The sequence below is a fragment of the Clytia hemisphaerica genome, unplaced genomic scaffold (genome assembly GCF_902728285.1).
Source record: "Clytia hemisphaerica strain Z4C2 unplaced genomic scaffold, Clytia hemisphaerica genome assembly, whole genome shotgun sequence".
Lineage (NCBI taxonomy): Eukaryota > Metazoa > Cnidaria > Hydrozoa > Leptothecata > Clytiidae > Clytia > Clytia hemisphaerica.
The window spans coordinates 521,616-537,545 of record NW_027104039.1 but is presented as its reverse complement, the minus strand read 5'-3'; the positions used below and the strand labels follow the sequence as shown (position 1 = coordinate 537,545).

Genomic DNA, 15,930 nt, shown 5'->3' with positions numbered 1-15,930 from the left:
CCAAATTTACTAATTTTCAAGATGTGTATCTGATAGGGTCGATTTTTTATTATTTTGGACAATTTTTAGGATGGAAAACACAAAATCTTTCAAATTTTCATAAACGAAGGGCGGTCTTGACTGGAGAAAAATAAATAAATCAACATAAAAATGCCAAAAATGAACAAAAGTGGACGAAAGTCGCAGTGAACATATTATAAAGCGGCCGCCTCGGATACTTCTCAGAGAATAAAGAGCAGGTTTTAAGACATTCTCCCGAAAAGATTTATGTGAAATTCCAAGGATGAAATCATCCGATCACATCTCTGTCTGCTTGGACAGATTCAACTTTGTGTTAAACTTTTTTTTTGTCTGAAGTTCAACCAAAATGAGCTTTTTAACCTCTTGGCTTTAACATCGAATTAGGTTTCTTGATTGTACTTCCTTCTAATCTTTTTAAGCTTATTGGGCTGACCTTCCAGCGCAGCTGGTTTATTCTATGTTCATTTCTTTCTTTTTTTTTCTTTTTTTTATCTTTTTTTTTCATCATTATTTCTTGATCTCCAAAAGTATATTAGATGCAATAGTATATAGATATTGTGATGGCAAAATTATGGAATGGCTGCGGTAAAAAAATATAGGTTCGGTCTCATTTAGGAATATAAAATGCTAGAACAATGTTTTAGATAAATAAAATAAATATTAACATAAGCTAAATATATTCAAAAGGGGAACGCTAGAATCGCTGGTGGGCTAGAAAAACAAGAAGAGTGAGTCCAAATAATAGCAAGTGATTGAAAATAAATGACCTTAGAAAATAGACTAGGCTGCAATGCTAAAGACTACACGTAAGTATCAGATACTAGATCAACTGTGTTGATTAAGTTTGTGACTCGAGGTTGGATTGAATTAGCTTAGAGATTTGGCTAGCGCCCTATCAAAATAAAAATTCCAGCATTTATCAGCAAAGCTTTCTTTTTTGTCACTTGTTTGATACCAGTTTTTTTTTTTATTAGACCTAGTTTATAGAACATATAGGCGAATTCGTCGAAAAATAAGAACATCTTAAGAACATGCCCCAGCCTCAGTTTGGAAAAAAATGTCAAGAAACTACAATTTTCTCTCTTTTAAGCAGTTTAACCGAATTTAGGGTGGACCTTCAAAACGAGTCAAATATTGTCCAAATTTTGCCAAATTTATGCTCTTTATGTTGTATCATATTGTCGATTAGATTAGTCTGAAAAATTAAGAACGCATTTAAGAACATTTTAGGCTGAAAATTGCTAAAAAAATAAGCACATCCAGGCTCAGCCAAATTTTAGGTGTTCTAATAAAAAAAAAAACGTGTTATCAACAGGCAAGTTGTTGAAGCATTTTGCGGCCTCATGTGCAAAGGTGCCAGTTAGACGAGATGTGTCCTCAATGTCATGTGCGACCAAATTACCATTTCGGAGCTCTCTGTCTGGATCCGGTTGTCTATTGAGTTTGAGGTATGACGGCCAGCTGGGGTTGTGGAGAGCGCTATGGGCAATCTTGGCGATTGTTAGATCAACCATCTCAGAAACTGGTAACCATTCGAGATCGATTACGTCGCTGGTTCTGGCATAACGTTTGAGCACGAAGCCAGCGGCGGCGTTCTGGACTTTCTGAAGACGCTCAATCTGGGCTTTTGTAGCATCGGATAGTAAAGCGATGCCATATGTCAGTTTACTGAGAACCAGTGACTCCATAAGCATCTTGCGCTGCTGCCATGATGCGGTGTTCTTGAATCGTTTTAAGCGCGTAACGTGGCAAAACAAGATCTCATGGTATGGTTGACATGTTCAGTCCAGTCTAGATGCTCATTAAATCTAACACCGAGAATTTTGAAATTTTTGACCTGTTCAATATCCTGTCCAGCGCTTTTGATAACCGTGACGAGTTCCGCGAGGGAATGGCGTTGTGCAAGTTGTCTGGTCGAAAAGATTGTCATTTTTGTCTTTTTTGTGTTTAGACAAAGATTGTTTTGCTCAGACCAAAGGTTGATGTTGTCTATTTCATTTTGGACCGATTCGATGGCGCTCTGCAGTTCTTGGATCTTTGTGTGTCGGAGTAGCGTAGTATCATCGGCATATAGCAGGTATGTGCTCGGACCGTTGGTGTTTATAGTGGTCACATACAAGTTGAACAAGATCGGGCCAAGTATACTCCCCTGTGGAACGCCAAACTGTACGTCTAATTTGCTCGATGATTTATCGTCGATTTGGGCGTATTGTTTGCGTTCTGATAGATAATCTCTAATCAAATAAAGTACTTTCGAGAGAAGCCAAGGTTACTAAGTTGTTTTATTAAAGTTCGATAGTCAACGGTGTCAAAAGCCTTTGAGAAATCGGCAAATACAGATAGCGTTACTTCGCTTCTGCTCATTGCAACTTTAATATCGTTTTTCAGCTTGAGTAGGACGGTTATAGTTGAATGCGATTTTCTGAAACCAGATTGACTCTCGAGGTAAATCGATTTTTCTTCGATGTGCTCGGTTAATTGTTGGAGGATAATTCTTTCAAAGACTTTTGACAAGATTGGCAAGATGCTGATTGGTCTGTAGTCTGTCAAGGATTGGGGGTCGGTGACTTTGGGAACTGGGCAAATTCGACTAGTTTTCCATTCTTCTGGGAAGGTCGATGATTGGATACAGTTATTGATGATATCGGTTAGAGGTGATGTGAGATATTGGGATACTGGCTTGATGAATTTTGAAGGGATGTTGTCGGGTCCGGTGGAACAATCTGATCTAAGTTTCTGGATAGCTCTCGAAACTTCATCGTACGTAGCAGGACGGAGATGGAAGCTGTCTGGATGTTCGGGTAGTTCTTCAATGAACGATTTTGAGAGGTCTCCTGCATTTCTTCCTGTTGTCCTCATGGCAGTTGAGTTGAAAAACTTGTTAATTTCGTCTGGATCAACGTCCATGCGTTTTTGTCTGGGATGTAGTAATTTGTTGATGACTTTCCATGTTTCGGCTGAGGATTTGTTAGCTAGGAGGTTCTTAAGAAATTTCTTTTTCGCTCCTCGGATGGTCGATTTGAGGTTGTTCCTCACGTTCTTAGTTGGTCAAGTTGTTGTTGCGGTTATTTTTCAAATTTAGCCGTAGTTCATTTTTCTGCCGTTGTAAATCTCGGACATCAAGATCTTTCATCCATGGGGACGAAGGACGGGTCAGTTTGATCTTACGTACAGGTGCGTGACGATCGATGCACTCCGTGATAAGTTTATTAAGTGCATTGACTTTGTCTGAGGTGTTATCGAAAGCATACACAATGTTTAATGGTAGCTGTTGAAAATCATTGATATAGTCTGCGAGTACTAAAGTTCGTTCGTCTCTAATGTATTTGTGCCGCGGTTCATATCGAGGTTTGTTGATTTTGAGGATACAAAAAGGTGAATCGTGGTCTGAGATTTCGTCACATAAAACAACATCGCTCGCTATAAGTTTGGTGTCAATGTTTGTGATAACATGGTCGATTAGAGTTTTGGAATTTCGTGTTGGTTGGGCTATAAGTTGTTTGAGATTGAGCGTTCCCAGTATGTTCTGGTAAGCTTCGTTTGCTGGTGACGGTACAAGTAAATCGATGTTAAAGTCACCTGTAATTATTATTGGACCATGATGAACAATTGCGGCTTGGGAAACAAGTGATTCGAATTTGTTGAGCCACTCAAGTTTTTCATTTTGTTTACTGCTTGGCTGATACACAATGCCAATCAAGACATTCGAGAGACGGTTCTTGCCAGTCAATTCAATCCACTGGTGTTCGATAGTTGTGTCAAAGGATTCAATATCTTTACGGGCTTTGTGTTTGATGTCTGTTTTGATGTAGTATCCGACACCACCGCCACGTTTAGCATCTCGGTTTCGAAAGTCTTTTTCGTAGCCATCTATTTCAAGGTGCGATAAAAGGTTCTTGTTGTCTTTCAACCAGGTCTCGGACATTGTGATGATGTCGAATTGGTGCTCTGAGACGTATGATTCGAATTCGGTAAAGGTAGATGCCATAGATTGGGTGTTGAGATGGGCTACGGATAGATGTTTACGGTGCTGGTTCAGCAGAGCAACTGATGGACTGACAAAGTCGTTAGGAATATGGTCGGCAGAGGCGTCCAGATCTTCAAAGTTTCGAATGTTGAAGAACGGTTGGATGACCAATGTGCACGTATGACAGGTCCATTGATACGGTATGCGGGAGTTTTCTATACGTATGTGCGCGCTTGCGCATTTGAGGTGGAGCTGTTCTTTGCATGTTATACATTCGAGTCGCTTGGAGTTGATTCTTACTGTCTTGTTGCATGAAGTGCAAAGGACGGGTCCTGGGTTAATTTCGACATCTCCGCACAGTAGCAGTCTATTAGAACAGCAATGGTTTGAATAATACGTAATTGGAGCTGAGTAGAAAGTTCTTTTTGATGTAAGTTGTACGTACTTTCGTTGTTGTTGTTGAGCAGTACACGAGTCAGTCAATGTAAACAAAAGAATCAGGAGTAAAATGTTCATTTTTTCCATTTCCTGTTGACGTTTAGGATGGAAAATACACCAGAAGATGCAAAATCTGTTCGAGAGTCTTCTTGATGTAAAACTGCGATGATTATCTTTTTTTTCGCGACTTAAACAGCAAAAAACTAATAATTTTTCGATCACTTTCTTTTGACGTTAAAAAAGCGTCCGTTTCTGTTTTATCTAGGGAATTTTGATAGTACAGTGATAGTATACAATTCTTAAATATTTGACAAGCTCAAATTAACTGATTCTGGGTCAAGCCTTCAATTTGCTTGAAATTTTGTGAGAAAACCAGATAAAATTCTTTTATTGTTGACTACTGACCGAATTTGCACTAGTTTATAAATATATTGAAACCTTCCTGGTCCTCTCCACTTTATATTGATTTAGAGATATCGTTTAGAATGATCCCCGCTCTACGAATATCAAATACAGTTTACTCTCTAATTCGGGGTAACTCAAAGAGGTAATCTAATTTTGTTCGAATTATAGATTTATAGAAAGCGTCTTACTCAGGTTTTTCCTTGAAGGGGAATGATAATTAATTCGAATTCTGGAAAGTTTTGAATAATAGAAGTTCGGATTAGCAAGAGTTGACTGTAACAGCTATCTAATAATTCACAAGCCTCTTTTTTCAAACTCCAATAGATGTGAACGAATGTAGTATATCACAATCACTTTGCCAATGTTCGAATCCTTCATCATCGTGTGTTGCCACGTGTCACGATTCGATTGGTTCATACCACTGCACGTGTTCCAAAGGATACAAACTGTCAGGAAAACATCTCTGTGTCGGTATGTAGTCATTGAATTCTTAAGAAGGACATTTCTTCATTCTAAATGAGACTATTGATATCTTTGCTTACCATTACAAGACGCTCGCAATCTCTTTCTGGCAGCAAATATAGGCCAATACTTATAAGAACTACATAAGAACATATAGGGCTTCGAAGGCAAAAATACTAAGAACAAGTTAAGAACATTTAAGGGTTTGCAGACTCTAAACACCCAATCTCTTTGGAAATTGCAAAAAATACTCAACAAATGGTGAAAATGAGAACATTTTAAGAACAGTTTTAGGCTTTTAACTTTTTCAATCTGATCAGAGAACAAGAAAAAAGGTTAATGTTGACAGTTTCTTTTCATCCGTAGATCAAAACGAATGTTCAACAAATACACATGGTTGCCAACATTACTGTTACAATAACCATGGAAAATATTCGTGTGGCTGTAAAAATGGCTATACGTTGAACCCACTAGATGGAAAAACATGCCTGGGTAAATTTACATTATTTATACTTTTTTAACTATCCCTTCTCACAGACCCGGTAAGATTTTCTCAGTCAGTGGGGGTAAAAATTACGGACCAAAGCTTGATTTGATTTCCATTGTTGAGAAAATGAGAAAGTTCATATTTTTGAGTGAAGATTTTTTTATTTGATTATTTATAGCGTAGACTGGAGTCGTTTATAATGCGTGTAATACAGTAGTATAGGCGTTATATGATAATACGATTATTGTTACGGGATTTAGTTTGTTTAAACTAAAATTGTTCCTTCCATTACTTTTTGCTTTATTTCTACTATGTCTGAATTAGTCGTCTAGCTTGCTAGACTATTTATAGCGGGGACGAAAATTGGAATTATAATTTTACACTGGAGACGATATTTTGGGTATTTTTTCCAGTGGGAAGGTGTTTCAGTGGGTTTATGAGAAGGGGTTGTTTTTTTTACTTTCTCTCTGAATGTCAAAATAAGAAGTGATACTATGTGAAAGCTCTCCTTAATTCAAGAGTGAAATGTATTGGTCAAATTCAAGAGAGAATCGAATTTGAAAGTATTCTATGGGAATTTCTTTAAAGCAAGTGACTTCGGTTAAATATAAAATCTCAATTTAGCATTTTACAAATTCAAATACAAGCTCGAACTAGGTGAGAGTCTACCGTAGAACCAAAGTCTTAAAGAATTTCATTTCGTTCCATACATTTTAAAAGAATCTAAATTTTTACTGAACTTCTGACTCAAAATTGATAACTTTAACTGACTATACACCGAGCGTAGGACATTGTATAATTTTAAAGTGCATTTACCTTAAGGGAACTTATTTTGGCGGGAACTAATTTTGATGAGCGGCAAAAATTGTGAAAATTTTTGATTTTTGCGAGAACTTATTTTGGTGATTGATGAATTTTTTAAATTTTTGCGGGAACTAATATTGGCGGATGACAGCATAAATCTGTTCTATATTTTGCCTTATTTGAAGCTTTTTTTTTTAACTGAAGAAGTTATTTAGGCAAAATACCCAAAAAATTAATTTTGGCAAGAACTTATTTTGGCGAGTGAGCAAAATATTTAATTTTGGCGGGAACTAATTTTGGCGAATTTTGTCTAAATACGCCGAATTCGCCAAAATTAGTTCCCGCTAAAATAAGTTCCCTTATGTATTACTGTACAAAGATATGTTTGCTTTGGATTTTTAAATTTCCAAATTTCACTCTTCGTACACTTATAGACATTGACGAATGCAAATATGCAAATGGCGGATGCGAGCAAATATGCCATAATAAACCTGGTGCTTATTCTTGTCAATGTAGAAAGGGCTTTAAACTTGATGCTGACAAACGAAGCTGTATTGGTAAGTTTGGCTGACACGTTTCTAAAGAACATATATTTGAAAATTAAGAGAAATTATTTTTCTACAAACCCAAAAAGTGAAGAAGAATATATATAAAAACTATAAACTCATTCGTTATTGGCCGGGAGACAAAATTGTCTACGACATGTGGGAGATTTAAGGGTGTGCCGAATCACACCCAACTCACAAAGGGGTGAAAGTTTAAAAAAGAATTCAGGGGATACCTTCGGTTGGGAAATATTTTATCCCAAAAATTATTTGTTTAGGAGTGGCTAGCCAATAAACGAATGCCAAAACTTAATACACTGGTTTCCCTTATCGTTCACCCACTTCTGGGCAATCCGTTCTGCTCACAGCGTCCTTTCCAGTAGTAAAAGATAGAAAGTTAAATGGTAATTTAAGAGGTTAAGTTTTAGTTTAACTTTTATTTTGTTACGACGCCACGCCCTTTAGCGTATCTAGCTAGAGTGGCTTTGGTAGGCCGTCCGCCCATAGTACGCCCCGTCGTATTTGCTCCTTTCGTTAGAATCTATAGGTGGTTTAGAGCTATGACTTCGAGCACTGATCTTCCATTCACAAAGAAGCTCATCTTACAGTGAAGACAGAGAAAATTATTTTTTTACCTCCCTCCCTCCCTTCAAGGCTTGCGAGCATGGTTGCAGGCGGCCATCCTATACATTATAATTATTGTCAAATATGGGAAATATTTTATCCCCAAAATTATTTGAATAGGAGTGGTTAGCCAATATACAAATGCCAAAACTTAATACACTGGTTTCCCTTATCGTTCACCCACTTCTGGGCAATCCGTTTTGCTCACAGCGTCCTTTCCAGGAGTAAAAAATAGAAAGTTAAAATTAAAAAAAAATTCAATGTAGGAATATGAGTTTCATCGTACTGTGAAGGTGCAATTTTTTTTTACACATGTCGTCGGCTTTCAAACGTGTGCTTGCGGGCGTCATTGGTTTCTTCAAACCGCTCATGATAAACAAAATATTAATATATATATATGGTGAAGATCAGAGATCTGACCTCAAGGAGAGAAAGAGTTGAAAATACTAAATAAAATAAAAATGAAACATAAAAAGGGACTAATATTTATATAATTATTCGTTTTTTTCCTTTTTATTTTTATTTTTATTCATTTTTTTATATATTAAAATAGTGCACAACAAAAAAAAATTACATTTAAATATTTCTCCTTCTAGATGAAGATGAGTGTTCCACGTTCAAACCATGTGACCCAACGCTTGGGTCCTGTCATAACACACGTGGTTCGTATAGTTGTTCGTGCAAGCCTGGATACCAACTGGATGTAAAAGGAGTCCTTTGTGTCGGTGAGTTTGCTTCCCTAATCCCATTAATTTTCACCCCTCTAGTTTTCGCGACTCTAATTTTCGCGCATCTTGCTATTCAAGTTTTTTGATGAAAAATATAGGTAAAGAGTCGAAAAAAGAGATGAAACTAAAAGTTTTGCTTACTTTCAGTTCACATTTTAACCAGATCTTACACCCTACTCTTGTCTCCCGAATAGGCAGGGGGTAGGAAAATTTTCTAAATTCTATTCTAATAAGCGGGGGGATGGAATAAGAGGGGGGGTATTTTAAAGACAGAATTTTTTTTAACTGATATCAATTTCAATAACGAAAAAGAAACTTTAACAAATGAACACGTAAAATAAGAACCAATATTTACAAAAAGGAAAATTTTAACAAGTTTAAGGTATATCTACACTGGGACTCTTGTCAAGAGTAGAGGTTTTTTCGTTGCTTTAACGTCCATGTAACGTTTGGTTGGATGCAAAAAGGGACGCTTGATTGACATTTCTTAGACAATGTTATTGTGACGGTGGCGGTTATTTTATAAAGCTAGATCAAATTAATTTATTGTTTTACGGGCCCGACGGATCCTGTTTTTCCAAAAATCGATGAAAATAATAATATTTAATTCGCTTGAGGATGAACTTTATAAGATTTTTTGTAGATATTTTTAACTGGATAAATATCTCACAATGTAAATTGCACGAAAGTCACTCATCGATGAAAAGGAAAAAGTCTACTGCTTCAAAACGTCACAAATTTTTTTGATATCTTGATTTTCCGGCCCTAGATTTTAAGAAATTTATTTTTATTATGTCGACCTACAAACCGACCTTTATTTTTCTAAAGGTCTTCCCGTAGAGCAATAAATTAGATTTGCCTTGTCTGAACCAGAACATTGTTTATTTTAATTACAAACAAGCTTCCAGTCATCTCTGCAGCTTTTAAAGTTTGCTACAAAAGTTTTTCTGCGCAGATAGATTCTTTGCTAGATTAATTGTTCACTGTTTTCCATGGCCAGCAACAAAACTTCTTTGAAGTCAGTTCGGACTTTTAATGTTGTAATAAAACCTGAGCAATACCATATTCATTTCTCTTGTGCAGTGATCTCTGACTTAGGTTAGGGGCTATTATCACTTGAGAAGGGGCAGTTCTTACTTTACAAGAAATTTAATATTTTCATATCGCTTATTGTTGCAACACACGGTGCGTTCCATGGGTCTCCAAGGTAAACTTTGACTCCGTAAAATTGTCGTGCTTTTAGATTATCAACAGCGTGAACCTTTTCTCCATTTATTTCAATCGAATACTCGTAAACACCTCCGTTTTTATATCTTTGGCTGATCTTTATATAGTACTGGCTATTGAACTCGATAAGACGATTGAAGCTATGATCGAAATCATTCCCTACAGATGAAAAAAGCCATATTTTCCCATCAACCTTATAATGATATATTGCCGGTGTACGATCGCCATGAGAGCCTAGTTCATCTCCTATTGTCATATGGAGTACTGAACACCAATGCCCGTCTTGTATTCCAGTGTTTACATGATTTGCATGTATTGTCAGGTTCAATTCGACCTCCCACTCCGGTGATAAAACGGGTAATGTCTTTTTGAGATTACTTTGTTGAACAGCTTCAGCTAAAATAGATTAAATTGATTTTTTACGCTCTAGATTGATTCATTTGAAATTGGAGTAGTGAAATGACTGAAATGTCTGAAATGTCTGAAAATTTTGCAATTGAAAACGTTAGATGGACTTTATAAGTTTACGCGTTGTACCAGCAAGGATTTGTGATTCTTTTTTGTTACCTTTGTTGGTGATGACTATTGGTTGAATTCCATGTCTGTTCTCGGGAACCTGTATTTAAAAGAATATAAAGATAAGATTTTCGTTAACTTCTTTAATAAATAATACCCGAAAAAATCAAAAAATTTGAAATCACAAACTTGGAAGTGGATTATCTTGACTTTGACAAAAGCAAATTAGTTCATTTTCCGGTTCATTAGAAAGCTCGTTTCAAGAGCTTTCTCTTCAGCATGCTACTTCTTTTAAAAAGGTCCTCAAATAGATCTACTGCAACCGAAAAATATCATATTTCAAGGTATAAATATAGCTGGTGCGGTATGGAAAGAGTTTTCACTGGCAATCATTTTCTCAAATCCTGGAATAAAACTTCGCGGGTTTTGCGGATTTGGATTCCTTTGCGAAATTATTGTCCAAATGGAAATTTGGAAAGCTCTTCCCAGCTGACACAAAACGTTGTTTCAACGTTCATGTAAGGTTAAATGGACGTTGTGAACATTAAATTGACGTTGAAACAACGTTGTGTGGCATCTGGGTTATCTGAGAAATATTTTTAAAAACAAAACTCAAAAATGTCAAATAAATGAAAGAAGAAGCATTATTAATGCGTATTTCCACACAACCATTATGCATGATTTGGCTGGGAAAGGCACAACATCGTGAAAATATTGTCTCACAATAGTGCCTTATGTGTGCCAGCCAGATGGTGAAATTTTCATCCGACACGCTAAAGCTCTGAAGGTTTTTGTTCTAATAAAGAAAGCAAATCCTGTGCCGTTTGAAAAACATTCTGAAAATTATATGATACAAACCTGTCTTTTACATCTCTGTGTAACTGTGGATGAAATTCCAAATAAAAAACAAAATGCTACCAAAAAATGCATTGCTGAAAACGTAGTTTAATGTCTAAGCGTTTAACTTAGGGCGCTTGAACGATGATATTGTTTATGTTACTATGCTACTTTTTTTCTCCCTTTTTTTTAGTTCAAAATATTTAATGATTTATTTTGAACTAACCGAAATTGTTAATAATTTATAATAATTTATTTTGAACTAACCGAAATTGAATTCACTAAGAATTTTAATTTATTCATTCCTTAATTTATGTTTGACGGAATTTTCCTTAATTATTCATATGTTTTAATTGAAGAACCAAGCAAAGGCGCCTGAAGCATAATTCAGCTTTTATAAATAAAATAGAATCGGCAAAGCTGGCATTTTAGCAAACTTTTTGCAAATATTTATTGAAATTTCCGACTTCAAGTCGTCTTGTTTCCTTTTTTTTGTACATTGATTTACTTGCATGACATTTACTGACATTTCTATTCACTTTTTATCAAAGTAAACAAGCTGAAACTTCTATAGAAAAAAATTACAAATTCTCTACCACTTGACAGCCGTTGTCGGAATTCCTGACAATACTATTTCTTAATTTAAAACCCTTGTTGATATTTTTTGATACAGTTTTCAAAAGAGTTCTTGAGAGAAAATTTAATCCCCCATCAATTCAGAGCGGTTATCGAAATCCTAGCTACGTTATACCCAAAGATGGAGGGCAAGATTCTCTAAAGAATGGCTGAAGTATTTTTTCCTGGAAAATTCTTATTCGCCTTAAAAGACGGATTTTCGTATTTTTGGGAAATTCCCTTTAACCAAATAAGAAGCTTTTCTCAATGTTGACTCATAATTTTTTTCTGATTTTTTGCACAATGATGCAAAATGACAATGCCCAAAATGTGACGGAGCCAGATTTTTAAGGAAAATTTTTTTGGGCAAATTTGGGCCAAAAGCAGCTTAAAAGGTTTTTTGGGCCTGAATGGTTTAAGTGATTTTCATATTTTGGGAAATTCCTTTTATACCATTTTACATTATTCAACACACAAGCTTTATTTTTCCATTCTGAATTTTTGTACAATTATTGTCACTTTTTTCTTATTTTCATCTGATGTTAATCATTAGGTAGGTCCATTCAGCATGTTGCTTGTTCTAAGAATAAACTTTATAAGATATTGTCCATGATGAAAATGCCCAAAAATTAAGAATATCGTAAGAATATTGCTATCATGGAATTAGGCAACTGAAGCTAAGATATTTAGATTAGATTAGATTATTTCATATTTAGAGCCTTTTACCTGTATATTGCCATTTACTCCCAAGCAATGCTACTCTCGGGTGCCTAATAAACGTACAGACCAAAATTTAAACGTACAGGGGGGAGATAAAATTGGAATTACTAAATGTACGGGTTGAAATAAACGTACGGGCGAGAAATCAGAGTTAAAATAAACGTACAGGGAAAAATCTACCAATTTTTCAAAAGTAGAACATCCAGGTCAAAAAGACTGACTTAAGTATGGTATATCTCTTATCGATCAATGACAAGTACTTAAGGGCTCTGACCATAGTCGGAAAATTGATTTTAGTATCTGAACATTAAAGTTATGTTTTAGATTCTTTAACACTTTTAACAAAGAATTGCCTTTATAAATAAGATAACTCCAAATCCAAATCCTCTTTGCACCACCGCCTCATGTGTAGACGATCGTAATCAAGACAGTTTGGCATGTTCAAAGTGCAACAGACTAGTACATTTTCTTTGTACTAGATTACCACCATATATGCTACAATGCTTTAAAGATGACAGAAGAACCAGCTGTAAATACGTCTGTCCAAACTGCGTTACAGTTTCTAAAGACCTTGCGAATCTCGTTACCTCTGCTGCAACACAACCGTCACTAAAAACCGCCGCAGAATTAGCGAAACTCAAGGAAACTATCAAAGAAAACGAAAAAACGATCAAGAAACTGAAAACAACAGAACAACATCTTCTTGAAATTGTCGAATCCCAGAAACAAGAGCTTACAGAGTTAAAAACTAAACTCTCTAATGATCCAGCCTTGCACACCGTAGAATACGTCGAAAACAAACTAGAAAAGAAGCTAGAAGATTTCCGGACGGAAATTCTGTCAACTCTTAAAGAAGAGTGTTAAAGATCATACGCCGCTGCTGTTGTCTCTACCAATTGTGAGACCACCACTCCGAACAACGATATCAAGACTGTTATCAAAGAAGTCCATGATGAGGAGGCAGCGGAAGAAAGAGATCAAATCAGACGGTCAAAAAACTTGATTATCCACGGCGTTGAAGAGACAACAACAAATGATGCTCCTAAGAAAGATGAGACATGGGTAACATCACTCATTGAAAAGCTCCATGTCAAAGTAGACATAAAACGTATCTCAAGAATTGGCAAATCAACTGATAGCAAAAAGCGCCCACTCATTGTCACTCTAAATAGTGAGGAGGAAAAGGATAGTGTGTTTGGAAATCTTCCAGCATTGAAAGGGATAGAGATGTACAAGGGTGTGAGCGTTTGCGAGGATCTAACTTTAGACCAAAGAAAGAAGTATAAAGAAAAGGCAACTGACGCAAAAACGAAGAACCAGACTGAAAAAGATGGAATTTGGAGAGTAATAGGTTCTGCAAAAAACGGGTTCCGCCTCAAGAAGATAATGGCCAACAATCGCCAAAATTAACTAAGAAACCATTGACAAATAAAGTAGAAAATAAGAAGCAAAAACAAAAACAAACACGACAAAAATTAAACATTATGTATACAAACGCAGATCAGCTTACGAAAAAGAAGAAACGAGAACTAGACAAGCTAGTTTTAAATGAAAAGCCCCATATCATAGCAATATGCGAAGTAAAACCAAAAAAATGGGAAAAAGAGCGCTTGATTCAGGACTATGTCGTCAAAGATTACTCCGAGCCTTATGAAACGAATTCCTTGAATAATGTCGGTCGTGGAATTGTCATCCTTATACACAAGTCAATAAAAAACCTTGTTCTTGAAGTGAGACCAACCCATGATTTTCAAGAAGTATGCATGCTAGAGATCAAGTTGGAAGGATCAAACTGTTTACTCTTTGCATGTATGTATAGGAGTCCTACTAATACGAACACATCAGCCAGGAATAACATTACATTGAACCTTCTCTTAAAGGAAATTGCGTCCAACAACAAATATACTCACAAATGTATCGTCGGTGATTTCAACTACAAAGACATCAACTGGAAAAACTGGTCCACTCCTCACGACAAAACAAAGGAAGATGAACAATTCCTGGACGCTCTAAGAGACGCCTTTTTCTACCAACACGTTGATGAACCAACCCGAGCTAGAGGGACGGACACACCTTCCCTTATCGATCTAATCCTGACAAACGAAGAACACCAAGTCAATAATCTAACCTATCTAGCCCCCCTTGACAAAAGCGATCATAGTGTTCTCTCATTCACATTTGAATGTTATTTTGAAACCGAGCCTGTAGGTGCGAAATACAATTACAATAAAGCAGACTACGAAGCGATGAAAGGAGATCTTGAAAATTCTGAATGGGTTACTGGTTTCATTAGCAGGGCAGACGTTACACATGTTAATGAGTGCTGGAATATGTTACGAGATAAACTTCTTAACCTTAGGAACCAATACGTACCATGCACAAAAGAAGAAAACTCTTATAAAAGAAAGAGGAAATTTGCGATTTCTACAGAACTTCGAAAAACCATCAAAGAAAAGCGTCGTCTCCACCGCAAATGGATAAGGTCGATTGGCACATTAACAGAACAGAGAAGTAGAGCTGAATACGTGATAACAAGAAACCTTGTAAGTAGAAAAATAGCACAGACAAGAAGGAGGCTAGAAGAACAAATCTGTGATCAAGCGAAGAAAAGTCCAAAGAAATTCTGGAAACATATTCGCAGCTCCATGAAAACAAAACCGGGAATTTCTCCTCTCCTTCTTGACCCGAAGGATAACTCATCACTCTGTTATAGGGATGAAGATAAAGCAGACGTACTACAGGATCAATTTTGTAGTGTTTTTACACAAGAGCCTGCTGGACCACTACCAGAGTTTGCATTACGTACAGACTCATGTGTAACTTTCGATCTCACCATTGAAATGGTCCGAAAAGAACTGAAAGGCTTGAACCCTAACAAGTCACTGGGACCAGATGAGATACATCCTGCTATGTTGAAGGCGTTAGCTTTCTATATTGCTGTCCCCATATACATTGTTATGTCCAAATCCTTCGCAGAAAGTACACTACCGGATGATTGGAAAATTGCGCACGTATCCCCGATCTATAAGAAAGGAAAAAAGAACTTGGCAGAAAATTACAGGCCAGTTAGCTTGACTTCTATTGCTTATAGATTGATGGAAAGAATTGTTAAAAATCAAATAATGAAGTTCCTAGTAGACAAAAAGTTACTTTCTGACAAGCAACACCGATTCTTGGGGAAAAGATCAACAGTCACACAATTATTGAGTTATCTTGATAAATGTTCAGACTCAATATCAGAAAGTAAAGTGGTAGATTTTATCTATTTCGACTTTGCCAAGGCCTTCGATACAGTTCAACACCGCAGATTACTCAAGAAACTCGACGCATACGGTATCAAAGGATTCACGTTAGACTGGATCAAATCCTTTCTGTCGGATCGATATCAGTATGTCAAGGTAAATGGTAAACTATCCAAGGAAGGTAAAGTACTCAGCGGTGTCCCACAGGGAAGTGTTCTTGGTCCATTACTTTTTGTGTTATATATCAACGATCTACCCGAGGTTACAAGCTCTGATATGTACCTCTTTGCAG

At 36.4% G+C, this 15,930-nt stretch overlaps 1 protein-coding gene and 1 long non-coding RNA gene across 2 annotated transcripts in view; one reads left to right on the top strand and one right to left on the bottom strand.

The window, feature by feature from the left end:
* Positions 1-15,930, top strand: part of LOC136811748 (uncharacterized) — a 53,447-nt gene that overhangs the window by 9,518 nt on the left and 27,999 nt on the right. Inside the window, exons 6-9 of the mRNA XM_067068367.1 lie at positions 5,156-5,302; positions 5,660-5,785; positions 7,019-7,141; positions 8,350-8,478. Coding sequence (XP_066924468.1) covers positions 5,156-5,302; positions 5,660-5,785; positions 7,019-7,141; positions 8,350-8,478 — 525 coding nt within the window. The remainder of the gene's footprint in view (positions 1-5,155; positions 5,303-5,659; positions 5,786-7,018; positions 7,142-8,349; positions 8,479-15,930) is intronic.
* LOC136811789 (uncharacterized) lies at positions 9,180-11,236 on the bottom strand. Its single transcript, XR_010847272.1, has 3 exons — positions 11,083-11,236; positions 10,276-10,324; positions 9,180-10,104 (listed from the first exon to the last, which is right to left on the bottom strand). It is a non-coding gene; the product is annotated as an uncharacterized lncRNA (long non-coding RNA).